Genomic DNA, 27,918 nt, shown 5'->3' with positions numbered 1-27,918 from the left:
AGAAAGATGCTGATTGCTTTTCCCATCCATTTTTACTCAAAGAAGCACCTCACATCAGCAGGAGTCATTGTTTGTGACTGGGTGCTGCTTCTGACATGTTGGGACTGCCTTTGTTTTATTTTGGATTTCGGCTCCACAAAGGAGCAATCAAGACTTTTTGATATTTTACAGCAGCGTAAAGTTCTTGTTTCCAGCAGTTTGAAGTCTGACATCCTCCAGGCCGGATGTTTCAAATCTTTGTAAATCTCTATCAAAATAGCTCAGCCTCGTTGTCTCTAACTCAGAAGCAGCTTTCTGCCCAAAGTGGATCCAGCAGGCAAAACTGAGCAAAAACAAGGAGGACGATTTCACGTTTCATCAGTCTGCAGCACCTGATTCCAGCACCTGATTCCAGACAACAATGTTTGCCAGCCGAGGTGGTACCGGAGGAGGCAAAGGGGGGAAATATTCAGTGGAAGACCTTTATGGCATCAGCAAGAAGCCAAAGGCGTCGTCCTCTTCAGGGAGCATCGTGGCCAAAGCTGGGGCCCCTCGGAGCAGCAAGAGCCCGGACCAGAGGAGCGAGTCCGAGGCCCTGGCTTCTCAGATCCTGGAGGCGGCACACAGGCTGGTGGAGCGGCGCCGGCTGGAGCTCTACCTGAGAGAGTGTGGCCTCTCGCTGGCCGAGTGTGAGGCTGAGCGCTCCGCGATGACATACAAGTAAGAGGAAAAGGGAACAGAAAATGACAACAAAATGATTAAATGCATCAAACAAGATGCATTTTGATATTTAGCAATAAACAGAATGGATGCATGTAAATCAGCTTCAAAGTAAGTAAGTGATGCATACTTTGTTTATTAATTGTAATTTTCAAATCTTCACATTAACAGATCAAAATGAATACATCACGGTGAAGCAGATTAAATACCATCTATGTAATAACAACTGTTTTTAAAATAATTGATATTCAGATCTTGATAGAAAGAATGTCACTTCTTCACTCAGCCTATGATTAACTTAAATAACGTATTCAATATGTTATATTCCCCAATGTATAAATGTAGTTGAGTGTTTGAAGAGAAGCGTAATTGAAGTGTTCGGAGTAATGACACAATTCATGGACGGGTAAAAATATAAATAGTTGCAGTGTGTTTTGAGTACAGATATTATTCATGGGTGTTAGACTAATTATTTATATTTGTAGATTTATTTTCAATCGGTGGCTTATAAAGAATTATCAGCTGTTTGATGAGATTTCAAAGCACAGAAGCAGCTTGAAATAAAAATGCATGGACTGCAGAAACATCTGCTTTTTTCACTATGACTTATGTTGATGTCAGACAAACGGTACCCGCACATCAAACACTGTGTCGGACAAGGGTCAGCATCAGTTTAGGGTTAATGATGTGTGAATTGACAGCAGGGGACAGGAAGCTGGTTGTTGTATCTCTCACTTTAAAGGGCTAACTTTGGCTATTTTGGGATGAAAAGGCTGCCAAGAATCTATTTTCGCTGGAAAACGTCAGACAGGGACTACAAAGACGACAAAAGGTACAGCATTAACACTGGAGATATTCAGCATAATGTTGCATATTTCACAGCTGTAAATTTATGTGCATTTATGAACACCACTGGCTGGTTTGTAAATGTCACGCAATGATTTAATGACTTTAAAAAAACGTTCATATCTTAACCTTATTTCTTAGGAATGGCATGTCATGGCATTATATGGTGTTTTCTTTAATCCAGCTCATCCCAAACAGACTTACACAGCCATTAAGAGCCCATTCCTGCCGCCTCTAGGTGGCAGTGTCAACCTGAAAGGAAGTCAGTTATCAAACCAGAACATATGCAGTTTAATGATGATCACTTCTTGAGAAACTTCAGAGATGACGGCTTCTAGAGATTTACTCTGAAATCTGTAGAAAACCTTTGATAACTGAAGTAAAAGAATGATTTACCCAAATGACACAAAGCAACATTTCTTCTTAGAATGAATGTCCCCGGTGGCAGTACTCTCCTCACAGCCTCGGTGCATGTCATTTAGCTTTAATACAGTAATGATGCCTCAGATTTTAACTCCTTCAGAGCTGGAACTTGTGATCAACAGCTTAGAATCCACGTTGGCCTCATCTGCTGAACTCCTTCATGCAGAGCGAAGGGAGACAGATACTTTCATTTTGTCAAACAGCTTAAGAGGACTGACACGTTGTTTTGTTGTTGACTGAACTGAAGCTCAAAGGTTAAAAAATAAACAGTTGTTGAAGCCATTTTTTTGGATGGACTCAGATTTTTTTTTCTCTCGGCTGGATTAGAGTTTCAGTAATTCCACTAAAAGCATTTAACAACTGCCTGTCCTCTAACCGTCCTTTTTGTGGTTTACTTAATGCTAAACTGAATCATTTAAAGATGAATCAAACCAAAAGAAAAACAACGTGCCTAAAGGAATCCATGCAGTTTCAGTGAAGGTAAATTCCTCCAGATTTGCTTTACATTAGGAACAACACAAACCATATTTATGTATCAAAACCAGCAGCAAGGTGTTTCTGTTAAAGATGTGTTATTCTCCTTTACTGTAGGACATTAATGAATTCCATCACTTACTGTATTTGACACATGACACTGTGTTGTACTGTTGTTAGTGCAACTTCTTTAATTTTTAAATGAAAAAAGAACAGAGTAAGATTGGTCCAAAGTGACAAACCCTACAAATCACACTTTTCTGATAATTAAAACACTCCATCAGTCACCTAAAAAAAGATTTTTTCTACATCATGATATCTTGATATTTTATCACAGAAGGCAGCCTCAACTAGAACCAGTTTGTTGACCTTTTTAGTGGAAGAAAATCTCACTCCAATAATACATCAACGAAGATCTCACTGAGTTTTGTAGATTTCGACCAAGCAAGATGACTTTAGGTAAAACATCATTATGATATTTACCAGAGGATCTTCTTCTGTAGATAATCACTATTTAAAGACAGGTTTTAAACACAGTTCTGTTTTCGAGTCTAAAGGTAGAGTTTATTTATTGTTTCAAGGAAACTCCCATTATACAACCTGTTGTGTAACACATCTCCAGAAGAAGAACAGCCTATAATGTGTCTTCTTTTACCATGACATCACATCTTCATCCTTCTCATTTCACTGAGTAGTGAGTAGATGTTACGATAAGTTTTTGTTGCCTGTCGATACGATCACCTCTTGATGTAGCAGCCGGGGCTCTGCGAGAAGCGAAGCTCCAAAAGTCATCAAATTTAGTGCATCACGAACTGCATGTTTAAAGCTGTTCGCAGTAATGATTGTTTGGAGTGAAGGTGAAGGTTAAGCCTGCGTGTTGTGTGTGTGTGTGTGTGTGTGTGTGTGTGGATGAAGATTTAGTCATTATGTTGATTTGTCTGCGTTCACTCAAGTTGGGAATTAAAAGTGGAAAACAGATTAAAGTGGTTATTGGAAGTCTTGTGGCTGTGTGGGCGCTGACTGTGCTTTAACGGGACAGGAGATCATTAAACCTTCTTCTCTTTTCAAATGTCACAGTGGGTGGCTTTCACATTTTCTGCCTTACCTTCCTTTACATTTGGAAACGTCCCTGTCAAAGCTTTCCCTGAAAACTTTTTAAAAAAAAAAGGTAGTTACTAAATCAAAGTTCTGGCAGTGTAATAAGCCCCGGAGTCACACTGGACCTGCAGATTGCTTTAAAGCAAAGTTTCATTGGACACATCTGCTGAAAACAAACTTGCAGAGGTGTTGAATGTGTGTGTGTGTGTGTGTGTGTGTGTGTGCATTTTTTTTGCATCACAGGTGAGGTGATTTAGAACCTCATCCCTCTGCGTTGTGGAGTGAAACTTTGACGATTGACAGCCTCCTGTAAGGATGCGGCAGCAGAGTTTAGACCGTAAACACAGCCTTGCAGGGACCATTATCATTGGCCACTAAAATGACACATCAGTTCTCTCCGAACAGGATGTGATGTGATGCATTGTGATATGATATGCCACGCTACTACGCTGCCATGTTAGGATGTGATGTGATATGACTTACAAGTGGAGTGTATCTGCTCTTTGTTTGGAGCTCGTGTTACAGTAGAAATTTGGTGATGGGCCATTTAGGGGAACACTGAAAATGTAGTCTGAAGTGACTGTTTTGGACGTGTAGCTACATGGGTGTGGTAGATGAGAAATCCCTGCAATTGGAAGAAGAGGGGACGAAGTGAAGTCAAAGGAAACTGAATATGCTACCTTTTAATGTGCAAAGAAATCTGGTACATACATTGTTCTTTAAATTTCAAAATCAAGCAGTGTGTGTGTGTGTGTGTGTGTGTGTAAGCTCCATAACATAATATGACAATGTGATGAGATGTGTGTGCAACCATGTGATGTAAAAATGTAGGATCACACTGGAGAGCGCGTGCGAGAGAGAGAGAGAGAGAGAGAGAGAGAGAGAGAGAGAGGGGAGACACACACACAGAGAGATAGAGCGTGAGAGAGAGAGAGAGAGAGAGAGAGAGAGCATCTTGAAACCCCCACATTGCTTGTGTGTCGTGAACATTTTTTGGATCCTGTGGAGAAAAAAAAAAGACGAAGAAGGAGAAAAAAAAAAGAAGATAAAAAAAAAAAATGCTGCTGAGGGAGAGAGGAGTGGCGGCATTGAGCGTTTGAAAACGTCCGCTCCCTACAGCTGATTTCGGGGCCAGGATGCCGGTATTCATTTCAAATCGGTTCACCGTGAGATTTAGTCGAATAACGGGAGAGCTGCACAGCTGCTGCCGGTATGTGTGAAACACTTCAAGCGCTGAATTCTCGCTGTTTTTGCTCTTAGATGTGTTGCTTTCTCTCTTCTTCTTCTTCTCTTGCATCCAATTGATGCTGCGTGAGGCTGCTGGGCGACGATGCATCGGCGGGGCTTGACTATGTGAATTCGCATCATCTCTCAAGTGTGTTTACCCCACGCCTAGGCAATGAATAATCGATTAATTTAGCTCGGGTTTTTTTTTTTTTGAGAGAGAGATTGAAAAGGGGAAAAAAAAAAAAATGCCTTCTTATTTCGACACTGGGTGCGAAGATGCCTGTAGCTGTGATTGTGTCATTGCTGCGGCACACTCCGGAGCTCCTCGGCTCCAGGCAGACACCACCAACCTCCTCAGCTGAAGAGAAGACAGCGAGTTATCAAGTGCATTGCCAGCCAACAGAAGCCATAGGAGCCCGTGCATGTATGAGGGAGAAGGCCAGCAGTCTCCAGGGAGGAACCATCATCTGTCAGTGCACTATTGAAGTGTTTGGGGCTTCCCTAGATCTGCCACATCCCCAAATCCCCGTCTGAGGACTGCTGTGAGCATTACAAGCTTCCTGATGGTTTTTGGAGAGCAGCCCTGATGCATCTTGTGAGTGTGAAAACTCTACGAGCCTTTTGCCAGGTTTGCATCACCAGACAGGAGCCGGAGCAGACGGTAGCTCTGTGTGTGTCATGTTAGAGGCTGGACTCCTGCTTGTTTCCTCCAACCATCAGCCAAAATCTTTGACCTGCCCTGTTTGAATCCCGTGTATGAGCAGCACTCCGTTGTCACAGCAGCACCAACACTTCACAGACATTATTCCTGCTTCTGTGACTCCCCGTAAAAAAACAGCCCCCACCCCACAAAATAAAAGAGACACCGGAAAACCAGGGTCAGGATGCAGGTGTCTTTCGCCTGCACCGAGCACAACCTCAAGAGTCGCAGTGAGGACAGACTTTGTGGCCTTCGCACCGCTCCACCTCCCGGGGGGAGCAGCGGTGGAGGTGGGGGAGGCGGCGGAGGAGGAGGTGGCGGCGGAAGTGGAGGAGGAGGTGGCGGCGGAGGAGGTGGAGGAGGAAGTGGACAAGGGAGTAATGGCAACTACACGTCCCAAGGATCTGTCAAAACGAGGGAGGGGTCCGGGTCTCGACAGGCCCCGCAGGGTCATGCCCACATGAAGGAGGCCATCGGGAGGCACACCAGCATGAAGTACAGGTGAGGGTGGGGAGCAGGAGTTGGAAGTTCAAGGGGTGGTGGGATTGATTTTATTTAACATTAATCACTGCGCCCTCCTGACCTCCGGGTTATCTCACAGGTTCTAGATTATCATAACGAGCAGCAGGGCTAACCCTCTCCTGCAGAGGCTGCACATAATGAGATCAAGCAGCATGAAACTCAACCTGTTTCTCTCTTAGGGGAATTCAGCCCAAATTGTCTGCATTCTACATCATATCAGGAATAAGGGACATGTACAGCATGCAGCCTGAGGTGGCCTGGGTCCCTTTGAAATCTGATTAGCCACCTTAAATGTGAATCTGAATGTAGATTTTTCTCGGATTCCAACTAATTGTACTAACAGGCTGGGCAAGTACACCAGCCAATGCACCAATCCAAAACCCAAACCAGTGAGCTCCCAGAATCGACTGCTTTTAGGTACATCAGCAATCACAGTTTGTACAAAAATATTATTTATATCCTAAGATAACAGATTTAAAAAAAAAACTCAATCTAGATGGTAACAGCATTTGAACATCATAAGTGATTGGCTATCTGTCCATTTAGAGGCAGGATGTATGTTCAAACCAACTTCTTGGGCTGTGTTGCAAACAAGCAGCAACCTCCAGTGATGAAAAATGAAGCCATAGTGGGAGTGGAACCCCCCACCCCTGCATTTTATAGATTGTCCACTTGAGGCTTGCTCAAACAACCAAGGAATCTCCATTCAGTCCTAAAGTATAATGCACATTTTTACAGCCCTAAGAGTTATGAAAAGTTTGGCATAATAAGGTGCGTGGCTGATTTGACTGAAAGGCAGTCGTACCTGTTTGCCATGTTTTTAGTCTTTAGAATTTGTTAGCTGGATGAGATGGGCGTGTATCAGCAACCAACATATTCATTTGGCTCGCCTCAACTCCACCTCTTTGCCAGCTTCTCGATTAGCCAGAAGTTAGTCGTTTCAATATCACGAACCACCATCTTTGGGCTTCACAAGTGCTTCTTCGGAGACCATCAAGTGTCATCACTGAGCGTACGTCCATGTTTTTTTTTTTTTTTACAGTCAGTGGTTGCGACAGGCTGCCGGTTAATTTTGTGGCATTTCCATGCAGCCTTTTCTCTTTTGACACTTTAAACTGTGACTTGGCTGTATGAGATACGTCTGTATTATTTTGAAGAAACAAACTTGGGCGATTAATGAATCCACTCTGTAATATTATTATTTTTAAATGCTTACACAGAACATTGTAACACTGTATACCTTACATTAAGGTTAAGTCAAAGAGGTTATGATTAGCGGAAAAAGAAAAGGGAGATAAATATTATAAATGAAATACTTGTGTGTGCACACATGCTTCAGGCTGCCCCTGCATAAGTCAGAGAACAGGTAGGATCCCCCAACTCAAAAGAGTCTGGACACGCCCCTGCTGTGCAGACTGCCTTCATATCTATTAGCATGGATGTAAAGCAGCTCAGAGAGTGCGCACACAGCAGTGATTTTTCTGACATTATAAAAATCATGACATTTACTCTTAAAAAACGCTTACACTGGCTGATGTAAAAACGCTTACATAATACATACCAAACACCCTTAATGTTATCACAGCAAAGCAGACTATATGCATATAGGAGCACTGCCTTTGGCTTATGTGTTTTATGCAGATTCCACCCTGGCCTTTTGCTCTTCACCACAGATTAATAAAAAGCCTGCCTCCAATAGCAGCTTACCTAAAATCACCCAAGGACACCAGGCTTTTTGTCGAGGATTTAAAATGCATTTAATGTTCATAATAAAGTGCTGCAGCAGAGTATCGCAGACACAGAAAGCTGTTCAAGCACACCAAGTCTGAGTCATAATGTATGGAATAAAAACACAGAGGGGATAAAGAGCATGAGAAGAATGTCATTTGTGCTTGACTGTGAACATTTCAGTTCCCCTTGATGGATTGGAGCTTCAGCCTGATGAGGACTGTTGTTTATGCAGCCTCCACTTACACAGGGTACCTGGCAGCAGTGGAAAATAATGCAGTTATATAAATGTGCATGCCAAAGCACTTGCCACCATCCAGAATCTATAGGACCATAACATACAACCTGTTTCCTTCATTAGGACTCTACAATTCTATAACTAGGAGGACAGTTTTAATGACCTGTTTTCCTGGTAATCAGGTTGATTGAATTGCAGCGATTCTCCTCAGACAATTCAGTTTTCATTAAATAGGATGTTTAAAAAGGGAACAGGGCACAAGATGAAACCTGGATCCCCCCACTACGTACTGTATGTTTCTTCCTGGAGAATCACACACTTACTTGTGATTGGTTCAAATTATTCGGGTTGCTCTGCTGTCTATGGAAAAGTGTCGCTATTAGGGAGTGCAGCAGCACAATGAGTCTATACAGCATATGGCCAGCTCCAGTTGCCAGGGGCAACACCCCAGGCATTGCTTTTAGTTTTTTTCAGTCTTATTTCCTAATCAGCAAACACTGCTGTCGCTTATCAGTCCCCTCTGCAACTGAGTCCACCACTATCAACATCGCTACCATCACCACATAACCATCACTATCACCGCCACCAGCACCCGGCCACAGAGCCTGCTGGTGGCTGCACCGTGGACGCACATTCTCCATTTTACACTGATGTCACAATGAGCCTGTAGAGGAAACAGAAACAGGGCATAAAACATGTCCGCATGCTGAATGAGTCTGTATTCCTGCAGGGAGTAAATGCTGGTCATTTCTTCACACGTCTTTGATTGAAGCTGAATGAAAACCGCAATCGAGAAAGACGTCAAAAAATGGTATCTAATTTCAATCCAATTATCCGGATGGCACCAATCATAACTGCTTTTTCCTGTCTGACTGAATGTTTTCTCCTTTCATCCTGCTGTCTAATTAACCTCAGGATTCGTCACGTACCAGCAGGTCACAGATGAATACACCTTCTGCAATTATCACTCCCATGAGCCCCCTGCTGACACCCCCTCCCAAACTCTTAGCGTTCTTCACTCTATCTGCTTTAGTTGTTCAGTTTTACCTAAATTTCTTTGAAACTGTTTATGACCTTTAAACCTGTGTGTGCGTGGGTTTGTGTGTGTGTTACCTTTGTAAACAGCGTAGAAATGGCTTTTTATTAGGGACTGGATTTACAACTTATGTCTCAAGAGATAGTGTATTTAATTCAAGCTTTAAAGATTTGAATTGATGTAGTACAGTTGAACCAACTTTCAAAGACGTCCAGAGAAGCCCATTTCAGTATTAAAACGATTGTTGGTTCATTCAGCTAACTAACAAACTCTTGAGTTTCTTTCTATATTACATTCCTGAAGGCAAGGATCAATAAAAGCAAATAATTGAATCCAAAATTACAATTTATGTTCACATAACCATGTCGGGTATTTAAAAAAGAAAACAGTGAGTGTGAAAAGGCCTTTTTTTTAGTACACCTGTGGAGAGGTAAGGCTGGAAGTCACTCGGGCAAAGTCTGTAACTCAGCAAATTGTCAGTTTCTATGGTAACCAGGCTCTCTTTTTTTCCCACCAACAGTTACCTGGTAAGCAGGTCAGGTGTATCTCAAGTGCAGATTTATCTTCTGCTGTTTGACATTTCACAAGGATTGTTTCCTTTTTCTCATTTTTAGATTATTGGCAGCAGGATGCAAATAATTAGTGAATGAGAGACAGAGCAATAAAGCATCAAACACTAGAGGACCATTGACCATATATAAATATGGACTAAGTGTCTCCACCTCCTCCTGTTGTACAAAAGTGAAGCCAGAGCCAGAGCTGTGCAGTAGAATCTGCTACTGGCCCTTTTAGCTAACCCAAACATAAATTTATTGTCTGTGGCTCAGGGGTAGAATCCGTCTTCTCCACTTTTGGGCACATTACTGAAAATGAGTAATTAGTTACAGTTACTACAATCAAAAAGTTACTAAGTCACTAACGGAGTAACTGCATTATAAGTCACTCGAGAAAGAAACTTTAGCGTTACTTTTTTTGCCTCAAGACTCTTTCTAAACTTTCCAGCATGTGACCACCTAAAACAAAAATGTGTATTTTTACACTTGAGTTTCTGCTAAGACAAAACAAACAAGGAGACAGGTTTTTATTACAGCTGGGCAGAGCCAGGCTAGCTGTGTCTCCCTGTCTTCCCCCTAAGCTAACTGGCTGCTCTTGGTTCCTTCATATTTAATGAGCAGACATGAGAGAGGTATTGATCTTTGGAGCTAACTGATGTTGAACATGCTTTTACAGTTCTATGGCCTCAGGTACATAGGTCTCTTTTATCCAGAGGTCCCTTCAGAGAACATGGAGATTGCATGCAAATTCAAAATTCCTGTCTCTGAGCTAAGCTAACAAACACAAGTTAAAAAAAGATTACGGTCTTTCTTAGGGTTTGAATGATCTTTAATCAAAAGTCTTTATAAAAACATGGAGCTTCATCAAATTATGCGATATTGTAGAAGTATCTGGAAAAGTTTGTTTGTTAGGCCCTGAGTTAAGATGTGTCAAACTAACATCCCCAAGGCAATATATCATTTCTATCACCTAACTTCCTGAACTCCTGGGTCTCTCAAGCTAACATAACAGACAACATTTCTTTAAATTGACAAGGCTAGCCTGCCATTGCTCAGTTCCAAATTCCAAAAGATAAGTTCAGTTATAAACTTTTAAGTCAATTGTGAATTTCCGAAGGACAACCTCTGGACGCTACAAACATTTAGAGCAACAAAACGTGTAAAGTAGCTGCATTGCTAGTCTGCTAGGCTACTTGTCACTATTCATATGGCTTCCAGTTAATCCTAAAAAAAAAAGATTTTTGAAATAACATGATTTGATTGCCAAAATGTCATTTTTTATACATTATAAACTAGTGTTCTTTGAATCATGACAAATTCACAGTGTTTCCCTTTAGCGGCAGCCATCTTGGTTGTTATTGAACGTACACAAAAACACATAAATTCACCCCCTATGACTGTTTGTTGTTGTTGTTGTTGTCCGGACCAGCATCAGTCTGTATAAAAATCTGTATGAACTGGAGGGGGACCAGAGGCATCTGCCAAATCAAATCAAACCTGAGTTGCTGATTCATCTGGTTCTCAGGCTACGACACAAATACAAGAAACGTCACATTTTAACAGCGGAGTGAAGCGAAAATAACAACGAGGAAAGGGAAAGTTGATATAACAGAAAGCTAAGCGCTGTATTGAAAATAACAGCTAATATTAAGGGTCATGTTTAGCCGGAGCATCAGGCTTACATGTATTTGTATGGTGGTATGAAGTGTCCTGACATTCAGCCGTGCAGAGCGCTGCTGTTCTCTAACAGAGCACACTCGACCACTGGGACTTGGGAAAGCTGAACTCTCAGCGGCTGATGAAGTAATGAGTAATCGAGTCGCTTGTTCCCTGTCAAGTCGAGCAGATGTATAGGGGTCATTTATTGCTGTGAGACAGTGAGGGACCTATCTTATTACTCTCACGGTACGCTGTTACAGTTATGCGTCTATAAAACGACTTCACAGCCTCCGTTAGTTCATTTTATCCCATTTAGCTGAGGTAATGATGTTTTAGAGTTGCCTCATACATAAAACTCCAGAAAGCTGTGGAAGAATTAGCAATCAGACTATTCCCACGTTCACAAAACCCCGTGGACACCATGTGTATTTAATTTGTAATGAACCTCAGCCAGTGATAAGATGTGGACTTCACAGAGTTGACTCATTATGAACGATAGTTTAGTGATAATTAGGTCATTTGGACTCGTTGTTATCAAGACTTATAATGGTAAACAAATGGTTTGTGAAGCAGGGAGGAGGAAATCAACCTTGACTTTCAGCCCTTCTCTCAGTGGGTTTTTGAGTTTCCAGTCGACTGAGCAAATCAGCGGCGTCACTTTGAAGTCCTGCAACACGTTTAAAGAAGAGTCGCTCTGTGTTTTAGCTTGATTGATGTGTGAGATGAAGGACTGGCTTGTTCCTTCATTTAATGGTTCCTCTACAGATTATTTATAATATTAATGGTAAACACACATTCAGAGGTATGGCGTGTTCGTTTGAATGAGAAAAATGCTAATCGTAATAAATAAAACATTTGTTTTAATTAGTGTCAAACATCTTTTCTTGGCCATTTCATTCATTTTTGATGAAGGTGTTGCTTTGAGTTACTGTCGCAGCACACCTTTGCGCATTTCCTTCAGTGAGGCGTTGAGCTGAGATCAGCGCGGAGTCGCCACGGTTTTCTCTCCGTGTCTGCGTCTGAACTTTGCAATGTTTCGTTTTCCAGCATCATCACGTTTCCTTGCGACCCTTTTAGAGTTTGTGTTTGTGTTTTTAAACCTTACAGTGGCATTGGAGTGGATGATTGCATCACATACCTCAGGGGGACATGTGTATGTCAGGACTACCAGCTAGCTCACAGTTTTTTAAGATACATTACACATTTCAGTCTGTCTGGCAGCAGCAATACAGACAAACTATGTTCTGTTTTTGTAAACTCTAAAAATGTCTTATTACTTTTCCTCCTTCCCATATATAAACTAATTGTTCTTCTTAAGTTAAGCAGGAGTAGCACAATGTTTGAAACATCATCTATGCACCTGCATGTCAGATCTTTAAGTGTTCTCCAAACTTGTTTATAAGACAGAGAACTTCATCTTTCCCAAATGTGGAGTCACTGCTGGGTCAGTGTTGTTTAATCAGGCTTACATTTGTCAATATTAGTCTGTGGATGGAATCAGTGGCCGCAGCAGTCAGCAGGTTTAATCATGGCCAGACGATCCGCGTCACGTCCTCTGTACGGACCGCCTAATCAGAGTCAAAGTCAAAGTCTGATATTCTCTTCAGGCAGACACAAAGTCATCACTGCATGGCCTTATGTAAGAGCAGAGACAGACTAATGAGAGAGAGAGAGAGAGAGAGAGAGAGAGAGAGAGAGGGAGAGAGTCACCATGTGGTCCTGGAGACAGACTCAAGAACTTTAAATATTTGATCTTTACTTAGTGTCTTAACTTGTTCTTTTATTTAGGCAGTGAGAAATGATGTTCATTGGAAGTACATTGCAACAATTCAATCATATTCAAAATAACGGACCCTGAATCCTCTGTCAAAGTAATTTAAGTATTTGCATAAAGATATTTTAACATGAAGTAGGAGAGTACCTGAAACGGTTTAGGCTCGAGATAAACTGGCAACTACATTGAAACATTTCAAAATCGACTGAGCTTTTAAAGTCTTTATTTTAAAAGCAGCAGACCAGGACACTGACATTATTTTTTTATTTTTTATTTTTTAACAGCTACAACAACACGTCTGCAGACAGAAGCACTGTGCAGTGACCTTTTCAAACATTGAATTTCATTAAAAACTCCTTTTGAACATGTTGAGAAGAGACATTTTGCTATTCTTTCAACCTCAATTTACATTTCGCAGCCAGTTCCCCTTCAAAACATAATTACTTACATTGTCCCGCTTTGGCCTCAAGCACTAAATAAAAAACCACAAACACACACAAGAATAAGAAAAGGTTCACAGTTTTAATATATACTGTTGTAATCTCTCAGCTGTGCCACTCCTCGTGTGCACTTTCAGTTAATGAGAGAGTCACGACCACTAATGAAGTGTTAGCAGTTGATTCGCAACATTAGATCAGCGCAGCAGAGTTTGTGTGTCTGCGAGAGCGAGAGAGAAAAAGTCCAATCTTTGTGGGGCTTTCCTAACCATTTAAAAAAAAAAAAAACATCACATTGCAGGAAAAATGTCTGTTGTTTAGCCTCATTCATTAATAATTGTTGAAGAAATAATTAGAGTGTTGTCAGGATTACGCTGGGTTGATAGTTGAATCGTTTATTTTATCACAGCAGTGCTTCGTTTTCTTTGTTTAATAACTCAAAGATTTGCCTCTAAGGCAACTGAAATAAAGGGATTTTCTTTGCTGTGGTCAGAATATTGTATAAGATGGAGATGAGATTTATTTCTGTGAAGTTTTCTCTTATAGATCTATATTTCTATCAGGTTGAGATGATATACATTATTTGATTTAATGCTAATTTCATTTATATTTACATTTTGTACTTTGCGTACAATTGCAAGAGTAACTGTTTGCCTTTAAGGTTGCTCATGGTTACGGTTGATTGATGTTGCTTTAAGACAAGCGAGGTATCACTGCTGTTGTGGTTCGGTCTGTGTATGTCATGCTTTGCATTACGGACAGACATTAAAGTGTGCGAGATGCACAGCAGAAGTTGTCCCTGTGCTTTTGATTACCCACACCCAAAGGTTTAATTTAATTCAGTATGAGAAGTGTTAGAGTTAACGGCAAGACAACCAAGGATTAAACTAATAATCAACATCACCCAAGAAGCACCGTTACGATATCAAGATTTATTTTTTTCACTTAAGAAGCAAACTAAACAATGTCTATACTCTGGATAATCTTCAGTGGAACTACTTTTCTACCAAAGGAAGTGTCCATTTTTTTCACAGTGAAAGTGATTATCGAAAAGAGACGTTCATGTGGATGCTTAAAATTGTCATTCATTACAGGTGAAAGCCCCGATAATACAATAAACCACTGAATTGAAGTAACGGCAGCAACCTCCGCATTGGATAATAAATTGTAATCTGAGCGAAATGTCCCTTTACTACTCTGTGAAACTGTGTGTACAGCATTATTAACAAACAGACAGTCGACCATCTTCCCACAGTTGGTGCGAGTACGAGCACACACACATACACACATATGAAGTGACGAGAGTGTTATTATTATCTAGGAGTGCTTCCCTCTGGAGAACAGCCTGCTCAGCGTGTGTGTGGCATTTTATGACAACTGCAGGAAGAAGATAGAAAAAAAAAAAAGCCTCCGTCATTTGCACCTAACCATCTGTACAGAGTCACTTCCTCCTGTCTCAGGTGAAAACTAACAGTTAATGTCAGCACAGGTTAAAATGCTGACTACACCGTGACGGAGCACCTGTGTTGCCCTGCTCTCTCTCTCTCTCTCTCTCTCTCTCTCTCTCTCTCCTACATTAATAACACAAGGAGCAGCCGGGTTGCTGTAATCACCTTGTTTGGTGTTTATGATTTATTTCAAGAGAGGAAACCGAGAAGAAAACACAGGGAGGCCTACTTATGAAAGAGCTTCAGAGAGAGAAGCATCTGTGTTTCTGTGTGTTCCTGTGTGCCCCGGCTCATGAGTGCATTCATGCATGAGCGTATGCAGATCTGTGCCTGTGCTGGAGTGAAATTCACATCAAGCGTGAATATTCACGTGATAGGATTGAGCTGCCTCGCGGACGCTTGCACAGAATAGATATTAGGTTTCCTTATATCATCTGCAAAAATCCATGTAAGAAAAAAAAAAAAACAGGCCACACACACAGTGTCTGTGTACATGCATGTGTGTGTGTGTGTGTGTGTGTGTGTGTGTGTGGGAGATGCTGTCGTGAAAGCAGTAGTGAGAGGAAAAGAGCGAGCATGTGTCTCTCCAGACTCACTGATAGTAATTTAGCAGACTGCAGCACTGCAGAGAGCGCTGGAGTTGAGAGCAGGGAGGGGGCGGCCAGTTGTCACACACACACACAAACAATACAATCCTCCTTCGCCTTGATACACACACACACACACACACAAACATGAAAATTGTATTTTATGTTGCACATCAATCAATAATTCAGCTACTGAAGCACGCTGAGCACTCATTAGCTCCTGTAATGACCTGCTGATACACATGTAAACCAAGCATGTCGGCCCATCAGCCGTCTGCTTTTAAGTTCTTAAAAAAAAAAAAAAAAAAAAAAAACATGTTTAATTTAAACATTTTGAAACAGAAAGAGTGTGAATTTGTGGATGCTGCCGGATGCTTGACATTCTGCTAGTGCTGACTCATGTTTAGTTGTCACGCATTACCTCTCTGTTTTTCTTCATGGTGCGATGTCAAAGGAAAGTGTGGTAAGGAGGTGTCCTCATGTGTGACTAAGGTGGAAAATGCAGCTGGATTCTGGTTTAATTAATGTCATTAATTCACATTAAATATATACCAGTGCACGATATCCTAAGGCTAAATCAAAGGTTATAGGTACAGAATAATGAAGAGGTAAAATGGACTACTAAAAGTTAATTCAAAAAGCCTCCCTGACCGACTGCTAATATCAATACTGCAACTTATACAATATGGTGGCATATTATGATAAGGAACTGTAATTTTCAGACTGCAAACTGTACACTTTGTTCGTCATCTCTCCCCTCAGCATGCAGGTTTCTTGCAGGTGCTGCTTTTTGTGGATACAGCCTTTCTTTGAATTCTTCAAATGAGCATCTTCCTTGAATAGCAGGAAGGCTGCTATTGGTCCAACTTAGTCAATTGTTGCTAGGGAACATTTTTAGTTGACTTGCATCAGACTGAAATTGAGGCAAAAAAAAATAAAAAATGGCAAAAGCAGAAAAAAAAAACAAATGGCAAAAAAGGTTTTAAAAAAGTCTCTGAAGTGTTTTTTTTCTTCCATGTGTCTAATTTATTTTTAATTCCGAGTGTTCAAAGCGATTGTGAGCGCAGGCAGAGCTGTGATTGGTCGACAAATGGTGAAGGGGAGAGAGCCAGATAACCGTACAAGGAATAAGCAACATCAAACCCCCCACTCTGTGTGTAGCATTCCTGACCCTCCACCTGTGTGCTATTTTGACAGGGTTAAAAGAAATGACACAAACAATATGTTTTTCACACCCACACACGGTGCACACATATAAATACTGCCCCCCCCCCCACCTACCCACCCACTCACACACACACTTTGAATGCACACACAGTGGGACACAAACGCTTGCATATGCAGGAATCTAAAAATAGCTCAGGTCAAACATTAAAAATAGACCAGGGAAAATAAAAGCAGGACTCGTTGGACTGAGTCGAAATGCTCTGACAGTCTGTCTTTCTGCATTTGGCTATTTGTGGCAGACGCAGGCAGACAGGCAGGCAGGCAGGCAGGCAGGCATGCAGGCAGAGAAGGGAGAGGCGAGGAGATGAAAAGACGGCGAGCAGCGAGTTGCATTGCAGCTCCTCTGCTCCTCTCCAGCTGGCTCCCCGGCTAATTAGAATTGGGGGGGGGGGGGGGGGGGGGGGGGGGGGGTGCACACAGGGAGGAGGAGGAGGAGGAGGAGAGCATGAAGCCCACGTCATTTTCAGCAATAGATGCTCTCGTGGTCAGAAATGCAGCTCTCTGTCTTTCCCTGCTCGCCCATCAACATTCAGCTGTGTGGATAATCAGATGTGGCATGTTGGGTAATGGACTCCTCTTTAGCTTATGGAACATTTTTGGACCGTTTACCACACGGATCTTAAAGAGGCTTTAGCCTGGACTCCAACTGGGCTGAGCCTTGTTCCCTCCAGCTGTTTCACTGACCTACTGTAACGCACTGAACTGTTACCATAGGAAGGAGAAAAGGTTGATTGTTCAGAAATAATTGGCACAGGCAGGTATTTAACCGGAGGAGAGGGAAGACTTTGATGCAGCAGCAGCAGCAGCAGCAGCAGTTGTTAAAGTATTTACATTCAGGGACACTATGGGAACAAGTTACATTTAAAGTTTTTATCTTTTGTCATAATTCTATAAAATGCGCAAAGCCTGATTCATGATACATAATTAATTCATCATATTTAGTTTTATATATTCTCATCTTTGCATTTTCACGGAGCATGTTAGAATCCACATGTGGTTTTCAGTTGAGTTTTTATTGGATGTTATGCAGAAATAAATCAACAAATGGAGACATTATCGATTGATGCAAAACTGATTTTAATTGCATAAATAAATAAACATGTTATTAGATCCACAGATAAGCGCACAGATCCTCAAATGCCTCAAAAGACTTGCAAATGCGTACACAGAGCTGCAAAAAACATAGATCAGTCGGTTTTCATGTACATATTTATTCATGTCTGATAAGTGTTTTGCTGGTTTGAATTAAAGACGCATACAACATTTGACCAGACATGATGGGCCAACAAAAGTAACCCAAAGGCCTGGGAGCCTGAGCTCAGGGGAAATGTGATGATTTGTGGAACTCGCAGAGCAAAAATGAGGCAAAAGTCACCTTTAAAGAAAAGATTAAGATTTCTAACTGATGACTTTTGTGACATTTCTCCCTTGAAGCAAAACACTTTTCAGCCATTAAAAACAATGTTTTATTTACACATTTCTCAGCATGTTGGCAGATCTACATATGCATTTAAACGTCTGTTCACACATTTACTGATCTATGCATGCATTTGTTGATGTATTCACACATTCGTGGGTGTGTGAATGCATTTGTAGATCTGTTTATGTATTTACAAAGAATTCTGCAACACTAATATAGCCATACAAATATTCCCACTACATGGGTCAAAGAAGCGCTACAACGACAACGTCTAAATACTTTATTTTACAACTGTATCAAAGCATTTCCAACAGAATGTTCCTGAATCCCCAAAAAAAGTGCTTTTTTACAATAAATTTTATTATATTTTGACATTTTTGACATTGGCATGAAATTGTGAATCTTGTAAGCGGTCAAGATTTAGCAAACTGTGACAACCCTGGATGGTTTAAACTGTAATAATGTGCCTCATAAGTATCAATCTTCAGTGAAAAAGCAGTATTTGCACCTTTACTGTAGAGGAGTAAATATATATAATTGCACATAAAAAGCATGAGAGGGAAAAAGAAAAGTATCTCAGAACTAGATCTGAATGCAGCGCCTGAGAACTAAGCCTTCTGATTATGCAGGATTATTTTGTACTCAACTCAAACGTGGATGTACTGGATTGGCGCAGATTTTTGGTTTACAAAAATCGGCCCACCCATACTGTCTATTCCTATCGTTTATTCTGAGCTTCTCTTTCATTCTTCACAGGAACCTGGGGAAGTCAGGCCTCCGTGTTTCCTGCCTCGGGTTAGGTGAGTTTGTTTGAAGGCAGGAATATATTCATCTCTGTTTGAACCCTTCAAAATAAAACAACCCTCTGTGTCTCTGCTCTCGTTCAGGCACCTGGGTGACATTTGGATCACAGATCTCTGACGAGGTGAGGATTCTGTTTTCTCTCTCTCTCTCTCTCTTTGTATCAGAAGTCGATTCCTGAGCATGTTTCACTCATATTTCTTTTGTTAAAAACACGCTGCTCTGTGAGCGCCAATCTCCCTGCTTTCCAATTACATGTTTCAAAATCCCACAGAGCTCATACAAAGAAACTATAGTAGCTCGGTGAGATATGATATACATATAATATCTCCTATATTATCCTCCCTGCATAGAGCCCTTCACGGTCGACCTCTGGGTAATTGGAATTTATCCATCGCCTGCCTCTCTCAGTCTTCATTTTTGTCTTCCCACAGATGGCAGAGAACCTGATGGCCATAGCGTATGAGAACGGAGTGAACCTGTTTGACACAGCAGAGGTGTACGCCTCTGGAAGGTCAGCTCAAACTTTCACTTCTGTTTGTTTTTCTTCTTGAAGCTTTTTGTTATTTGTACTTTTAGCCGTTTTCATTTTCTATGATGTAGGACATTTCAGGGAGAGTGTGCAGGTTTCTTTAACATCCAACATGTGTGTATATGTTGTGTAATGATTTCACATTACTGAGCAGTGATCAGAAGTGACGATCCACCCGTAACAATTAATAAGAATACCTGATGTGTGTCTCTCCACAGAGCTGAAATCACTCTAGGGAACATTATCAAGAAGAAAGGATGGAGGTAATATGACTCTTTTCTCAAGACGACGCACATGCATGCGAAAAGATATTTTTTACTATTAGATGATCAAATATTCTCTTGATATCTGAATAATTCCTTGGTTTATGAAATGCACTGTGTTTCCACATGTTTTTGTTACTGTTGGAACAGACGCAACATTAAGACATCTCAAGGGAAATCCATATTTTTGAGATAAACGAGGAGCTTTCGCCTCAGAAAGACTATAAAAGGATAAAAATGATACCAAGTGAAAGTAAAGTCCCAGATAATAAAACATGTGGGAAATCCGTGAGATAGTTTTCATCTGGAGAAAAAATAAAGCAAGAAATGATAGTAGAAATAAATAAATCACTAGTCCAAAGTCTATTTAAATGTACCACACTCTGCAGGCTGATGTAATCTCTATCTGGTAGCATAAGGAGTCAAATTAGGACATTTCTCCATCATTTACGATGCGTCTAAACATCCTGTGTCCTTACCAGGCGTTCAAGTTTTGTCATCACAACAAAGATCTATTGGGGAGGCCAGTGAGTATCACTCTCATAGATGATGTTATACACATATCATTTTAACGGAGCATCAATAATATGTATTTCTTTTTAATCTCTCCTCAGAGCAGAGACAGAGAGAGGACTCTCCAGGAAGCACATCATTGAAGGTAGACTCTTCTATTTGCCTCATTACTATGATTATTTCTTTAGGTCCAGACCATGAAACTGGAGTTCATCATTTGTACATTTAATCCCACAGCTCAAATAATCACAAGAGTGAAATATCAGGAAATAAGAAAACATGTTCTTATTACAAATTCCTCATATAAGACCGCTCTGTCCTTGGCCCTGTACGCTTCAGAGTATGAGGTGAGAATATTACACTTTAGATTAAGAGGTACTAATGTAGCGTCAGTTTGACACATGCACGGCTCTGCAGTCAAGTAGACAAAACAGTTACACAAAGTCCAGTTACGTTTCTACATAAACCATAAGCATACATTTCATTTACTCAGTTTTCCTGTGATAAGTTATTTTCTCAATATCTCCACTAATTCATCTCTTATCGTCAGAGATACAGAAGCACACATCGAACATAGAAACAACAAATATAAAGATAATATATGAGGATTAGTATTCTGAAAAGATTGCGACTTATTGATAGTGCGTTGTTCTGATTCTTGTGAAATTTCAAAATATGAAATGGTGGAACTTAAGTTTTTGTTTGTCATTCCTCATGTCATACAGTGTTTTGGTTTCGTAGTGAAGTTAAAGGGTTGCCTAACAGATTATGTTCTGTAAACAGGGCGGGCACAATAAGCCAAAGCTTCGCCCCACACCTTTTCAGTCAGTTCAATCCCTTCATTTATTTATTTGTAAATTTCACAATTACATGGAACGATCATATGATTATGTGTTTTTGCTTTGTTTTTTTATGTAGCTGTTTTTTGTTTGTTTGTTTTCAAATGCTGACCGTAATAAGCTTCATACAACATCATCAATAGGCTTAACTTTAACTTAGCTCGTACATGAAGGCGATGGCAGCATGGCATGTCAAGGTCTGGCCTATCACAGTGAGCAGCCTCTTGATTTGTTTTCTAGATCAACAGAAAATCCTGTTATCACCAGAAAAACCCGCTTAGACATACCGAGATAACAAGATAGAAAAGACGAGATCTCGTACAAACAAGCGGAAAGTTACGCTTATCTAAGGCAAATGGAGGAGATCAGATGTTTGGATGCATGTCCACTCAGTGATTCTGTAAATTTTTTAAAATAGAGCTTTGTGATACTTGTAGCTGTATGACTTTTAGATACGACATGTGACTAATCAAACAGTTGCAGTTCAGTCAAGAATAATAATGTTCTCATACTTGTTTGAGGTTAGCATATTTATTCAACTTACATGCCGTATTTGATATAAACACATGTATGTTGTTTAACTGACTTGGTCTACTTGGTGATCACTTGTTTAATCCATCCAGGGTGTCCTGGATTCTGTGGGCCAAAACCCCAACCTACAGTGCGCACTCTTCACCAGCATGACTGCAGTGCCAAATCAAAAAGATGTGCTTGTTAGATGATAGCTTCTGCCGGGCAAACACTGAGCAAACTGACCCAATTTTTGAGTCACACAACTGATTTAGAAAATTTCAGCTTGACCGCACATCGTTTGCTGTGCAGTGTTCAGAGGTGCATGAGGGCTGATCACGCCGGCCCAATCAGCTGCTCCCGACCGCTTTGGATACATTTCTGGGATGTTTGCAATTTTGGTCGAAAACCACGTCATTGTCTCTAACAGCGACAGCAGTCACAAGCTGATACCTCAAATACAGTTGTTCCCCCCCCCCCCCCCCCCCCTGTGCAAAATGTCAGACAGCATCTGAGAGCACCATGGCAACAGCAGGCATGCCTGTTTGATGTGTCTTCCCCCTCTCATCATGAAACACATAGCCAGGGAATAGACTATTTGATATGGTTAAGCCTGCTCCTTAGCCTGATGTGTTTTTTTGGTGATGTGTGGGTGATGATGTTGTAATTTGAGCCACGCTAGCAAATGTCTGAAAATTTCCAGACATTATCTAGCCATCATGCCAATCTATTTTAAACGATATAGACAGTTCTAACAAAAGTCAACAGTCATGCAGCATGTAGTGACTGAAAAGGCAAACTGCTTATAAAAGCCTATCTTACATTACATTGTGTTTGGTTCTTTTTTATTTTGTACATCATTCTTTTCCCCCAGCATGCACTAGTTCTACCCTTAACAGAGCCTGGGTTGTTGTGAATCATTTCATGACTGTTAAAGCTTTGACTGAGTGTCACCGAGTAAAAGCCGCTGCAAGTCACATGTCGCAGAAAATACATCAGCATGCCCTAAAATCCAGTCAAGTAGCATGAAAACAAAAATCCAAGTCTATTCCTTTGAAGTTGTTAATGTTTGCCGGAACTGATAGAAGATGAGGTGCATTAATTGCGTCAAAGAAGTTGTGTGAAGTCAGTTGAGGTAAGATGCCTGGGCAGACATTAATCAGACTGAGGTCTGTCTGGTGTCTGGGACAAAGGAAGACAAAAGGACTCAGGGTCAGACGAGGTAACGCAGCAGAGATGATGTTTTAGTGAAAACATCCTTGTGATGATTGTTGTTCCAGACACTTACAGTAATCAGCTCTGCCTAAACAATTCATCCAGTAGGCCTTGAATACAGTCTTCTTCTGTGTTTGTTTCCTAAGACCTTGGGATGGTCATTTACCAAGAAGCCTAAATGGCCGTTTGAACATCATGAGCCTTTTATTTTGGAGCACAACATCGAATAATGAGTGAACTTGATGAAGGGACAGCATTACTATTTAGACTTTAAATGTCATGACTTGAACATCTACATTAATAACATACACAGGGTTAGAAAACTGTGAGCAGGAGCCATTGACCCCAAATTAAAAATAACCAAGAACTGTTCAAAAGCAGTATCCATCTGTGAAATAATATTTTTATCCTGCTGTTTTAAGAATAATCGACTAGTTCTTGCGAGTCTTAGTCATCACAGTGTTGCTAAGGTGCTCTTATGCCCCATGTATTCCTTCTGCACTGAATTGTTTTGAGCAGGTCATCACTATTTCCCCATGACCTGATGACCACTAACATTGCAAGAGATTGGTAGAGTCTATTTTTCAGTTTAAAACAAAAGAATGAAAGTAATTACTGTTTCAATTGCAATTTGAATGAGAAATATCCACTAAGCCAATCCACCTTTTACAGTGTTTTTGAACATATATGTGGGTAACCTGAGTGTCTACCGACCCACAAAATGTGAAATAAAACCCATCCAGTCCTTTGTTTGTGGTCTGCATAAGTCTTACAACACAGAGAAAAGTGCTCTGTTTCAAATTTGCTCTCCTTGTGATGTCACAATTCTGGTATAAAAATACCCTCTCCTCCCCTGGTATCTCCACCCATGGAGCGTTTGGCTTATGACTGTAGATGTAATGAATTTCAGTTTAGGGCCGTCCGCAGGACACATTTTAATTCATCAGAAAACTAAAGGATATGTTTGAATACCTCAGCTGTATTCTGAGAGTGTATTTTGTGTTTAGTCGTGCAACTTAGCATATGCAGGCATCTTAAAACAAAGTGTAATTGAGAACAATGCAAAACATTTTTCACCAATTTAAATCTTTGTGATAATGCTAATGTTAGCATTTAGCTCAAAGCACATCCACGCTCAAGGAAAGTCCCTACTGAGAATAGCTGTTTGACTTTTTTTAACGACAGAAAACCCACAAGCCAACGATTAAATAACGAGGGATTAATCCTTTAACCTTGTTTGTGACAGGATTAAGAGGATCTTTATCAAGACTGCAGCTAGAATATGTGGACATCGTCTTCGCCAACAGAAATGACGTCAACAGCCCCATGGAAGGTCAGTCATGAAGCTTGTCTCGTTTTCTAAAATCCTTCCAAATATCGTGTGGCAGTATAGTGTTATAGCACTTTACATGTGCTCATAGGCTGCACCAGGTGCTGATCACAATGTTTTAATGTGATGTGATTTGCAGAGATTGTGCGGGCTATGACGTTTGTAATAAACCAGGGAATGGCCATGTACTGGGGAACCTCACGCTGGAGTGCGATGGAAATCATGGTGAACGCTGATCCCACATTCATAAAATCTCTCATTTATCAACCCAGTGCTGCGTCAGCTTCTGGCCATGAATGCTGCTCCGTAACCATGACACTCTGTTTCTTTCTATTCGGCGGCCAGGAGGCGTACTCAGTGGCTCGCCAGTTCAACCTGATCCCACCTGTGTGTGAGCAAGCCGAGTATCACTACTTCCAGAGGGATAAAGTGGAGGTGCAGCTTCCTGAGCTCTACCACAAGATCGGTCAGAGATCCTCCCTCTCACAGCTATAATTAGTGCTATGTCTTTAATTAAACCTTCATTAAGTTTAGTTCAAATGTCTGCTTTTGCTGCACTCTTCCAGGTGTCGGAGCTATGACCTGGTCTCCTCTTGCCTGTGGATTAATCACAGGGAAGTACAGCGATGGTGTACCGGAGTGCTCCAGAGCAGCAATGAAGGTCAGTTTGGTTCAACCGGCCCTCCTCCGGGATTCCTCTTCCTGAAAATCCGCCTCAGTCTAATTCTCTCTCTGATCAGCGGGGTATTGCAGTGTGAAATCAGTTGTGTATCGACGCTTTCTTCATTTCCTTCCTGATGAAGGGATACCAGTGGCTGAAGGAGAGGGTGAACAGCGAGGAGGGCCGCAGGCAGCTCGCTAAAATCAAGGAGCTCCATCTACTGGCGGACAGACTGGGCTGCACTGCTGCACAGTTGGCCATAGGTATGACTCAGGCTAATAACAGTCTCCTTAAACATACTTGTTCTTTATTGATTTTTATTGTTTCATGACTGGAGCTCATGGTTGAAGATTTTGTTCATTATTCTATGATGTTTTTGTTTTATTCTCAAATTCCCTAAATTATATAAACAGGGGGGAAAGCCAAGGCCCTCATCTGTAAAAAAAAAAAAAAGCTTTCTTCTTATTGTGAAGATACATAAAGAAATCTTTCTTTTTTACTCTGGTAGTTTGATCCAGGAACCGTGCTGGTGGGTTAACTTATTTACACTTGAGAGAAGTGCTTTGATTGAGAAATTAAGCATTCATTAAAGCCTTAATCAAATGCTTCTCATGCATCTTGTGTGATAATCCACTTTGTATTCGGTCCCACCTTATTTGAAATATACTGATTTGGGAATACTGTCATAATTTGGCTTTTCAACTTAATTTAGTAAACTGATCTTTGGTCTAAAATTATGCATCAAGCATTTTTTGAAGATAAATGTTTTTATTTGGACTTTGATGTAAAACAATGGCATGTTATCTGATTCATGCAACAAGACATGAATTCACTTTTTGGATTAGTTTTCTTTGGTTTTATTTGATTTTCATTATAAACTGAGACTGACTTTAACTTTTTTTTCCCATCCCTTTCGTTGCAGCATGGTGCCTGCGCAGTGAGGGAGTCAGCTCAGTACTTCTGGGTGTTTCAAATACAGACCAGCTCCTCGAGAACCTCGGTGCACTCCGGGTACAATGTTTTCTATTTTCAACATAGTTGGAAGCAACAGATGTGCTACATTGTGCCTAAACATAAAGGGTTAAAACTCATCAACTATAACAGTTAACAAAACAAACTGATGCCATCTTTTCTTCCATCTTTGCAGATTTTAACTCAAATGACCCCTCAAACCGTTACAGAGATTGACGCCCTGCTGGGAAATAAACCACACTCCAAGAAAGAGTTGCGTGCATGAAGATGCAAATCTGAGTGACAGATGATGTTTCAAGAATCTGAGGAAGACAATGACATTGGGAAACATCGCTTTTTGCTCTGCTGTATACTCAACAATTTGCATGTCCACAGCAACATTATGCTTCCAGTATGTGCGCAGATCCATTTTGCGCAGTACATTTTGTCATGTTTGAAAAAAAGAAGAAAATCTCTCAATTGTGTGAAAAAATAGGTCATATATTGCTCACTGCCGATTGTTCACAGACTAATTATTTTCTGCAGCGGTGGTCAGAGCGACTTATCCCTGACCAAGAGGGAAAGCTATTCAAAGCAGCTGTCTCAAAGCAGATTTAACTCTTAATTACTCCAATATTACTGACTGAAAAAAAGATAACCCACCATAAAATCCACCTTTACTGTGTGAACGGTGCTTTCATAGGATATGTGAGTCTCCTCCCCTCGCAGCTGCCTGTTATTCTGTATGATGTTTAGTACCCAGCAGCCAAGGAGCCAAAGGTTAGCACTCATTTGTCTAGCCTAACGTTTCCCATAGTGTGCATGTGACTGGTCTGCCATGCTCACTGCTTTACAGGGTTGGGAACAATGGATTACTTATGGAGTTGGTAAAGTGACCTGACTTAATCCGGTCTGGTAAAATTAAAAAAAAAAAAAAAAAAAAGAAGGAAAGAACAGATCACATGCTTTAAAAAAAACTAAAAAAAAACTAAAAAAAACAAAACTTGCACACATATTTTAGAAGTACTGAAATAAAGATAGATTTCTGCCCATGGAAACTTGATCTTCATTAAAAAGGATGAATCATGTTGCATAAATTTGGCCTTTTAAATTAAAGTGCATTATGCAAAATTGGCAATCAGGAGTCATTCGTTAGATTTTGAGAGTATCTTTCCCAACCCTGCTGCTTTCTCAGCAGTCTCTTCGCCTCCTCTGTTTGTAAACTGTGCGCATGTCCCTTTAAGAGAGAAAAGCCCTAACAGGGTGTAAATGTGGCATGGCTTTTATGGCTTATGTAGATTTGCAGTGCCCTTGTAAGCCATTTTTTTTACTCTGGCAGTTTGATCCAGGAACCGCGTGCTGGTGGGCACTCTTGCTTTAAAAGACTCTCTGCAGTCTGAAGACACGGCTGTGTGTCCGTCTGACTTACTATAATCTTTGTATTGTCCTTGCTAAACTGTATCAAAAGATGTTCGTAGAATGATCTTCCAAGATTTCGTTCTCGTGAAGAGCATCGTTGTTCCTAAGTCAAAGGCTCGAGGCCGTTGAAAAGTCACTGAGCATCTGACACAAAGATTTGGACACTGTGGTGAACTAGTAGTTTTCAAATGATAGGACATAAATGATTTTGTCTGAGTTTATCTAATGTGATATTACTCTTGCCACAGGTCACTTGGGGTGAGATTTAGCAAATGTACGTTTTTTTTTTTGTGGAAGCCTAAAAATATAGCTTCTCTGCTCATTTCTCTGGGAATTTCTCTCTCTATCATTTGTTCCTGTGATCCTTGCACACATGCACAAATACTTCTATTCTGTGCATTTCATGTTTTCTCCCTTTAGTTTTGTATCAATTTCAATAGTCAAGGGGGGGGGATTTGGTCCTTTTGTGATTTCCCATGAAAATAGCACTAATCTACAGAGAGGGTGTATTTTGATACATGACGTCGTTTAAAGGGGATGCAAGGTTACGTGGTACTGTATATAAACGCTTCTATCTGTCTGAAGGTTGAATATATGAACTATGGAAGAACTCCTGAAGGAGCGGCTGAGATGTTGCTCCCCTTTGTGACTCTGTGATTATGTACAGTTCAACTGAGTGTAGCTTCTAGTGTACAAAAGAAAACTCCAATCAAACCATGAAAATGTAACTTTTCCTGCATAACTTATATTTTACTGTCTTGCAACAAAGAGAAACCATGAGAGAGAA

General features: G+C 40.8%; 1 protein-coding gene across 3 annotated transcripts; it reads left to right on the top strand.

The window, feature by feature from the left end:
* Window positions 1-27,918, top strand: LOC132987816 (voltage-gated potassium channel subunit beta-3-like). 3 transcript variants are annotated; one of them, XM_061054748.1, is made up of 14 exons: window positions 1-699; window positions 18,854-18,897; window positions 18,985-19,022; window positions 19,333-19,412; window positions 19,649-19,693; window positions 20,176-20,220; window positions 20,308-20,351; window positions 24,017-24,103; window positions 24,240-24,325; window positions 24,446-24,566; window positions 24,667-24,761; window positions 24,904-25,024; window positions 25,684-25,772; window positions 25,909-27,918. In XM_061054748.1, exons 1-14 carry the CDS (start codon window positions 401-403, stop codon window positions 25,996-25,998), a joined length of 1,284 nt encoding a protein of 427 aa, XP_060910731.1. In that variant the 5' UTR covers window positions 1-400; the 3' UTR covers window positions 25,999-27,918. The 3 variants fall into 3 exon arrangements, with proteins under 3 accessions (XP_060910731.1, XP_060910730.1, XP_060910732.1); XM_061054747.1 differs by lacking the exon at window positions 1-699 and adding an exon at window positions 4,463-5,968; XM_061054749.1 differs by lacking the exon at window positions 1-699 and adding an exon at window positions 17,178-17,240.

Source organism: Labrus mixtus, chromosome 14 (genome assembly GCF_963584025.1).
Source record: "Labrus mixtus chromosome 14, fLabMix1.1, whole genome shotgun sequence".
Lineage (NCBI taxonomy): Eukaryota > Metazoa > Chordata > Actinopteri > Labriformes > Labridae > Labrus > Labrus mixtus.
This window is presented reverse-complemented; position numbering and strand designations above follow the sequence as displayed.

What these genes read in the sequence shown, in the direction of transcription:
- LOC132987816 (XM_061054747.1), top strand. Translation starts at nt 5,652, where the DNA reads ATGCAGGTGTCTTTCGCCTGCACCGAGCACAACCTCAAGAGTCGCAGT. An exon ending in TGTTTCCTGCCTCGGGTTAG is followed by an intron (nt 18,898 to 18,984) that starts GTGAGTTTGTTT and finishes GCTCTCGTTCAG; the next exon opens with GCACCTGGGTGACATTTGGA. An exon ending in TGCTGCACAGTTGGCCATAG is followed by an intron (nt 25,025 to 25,683) that starts GTATGACTCAGG and finishes CTTTCGTTGCAG; the next exon opens with CATGGTGCCTGCGCAGTGAG.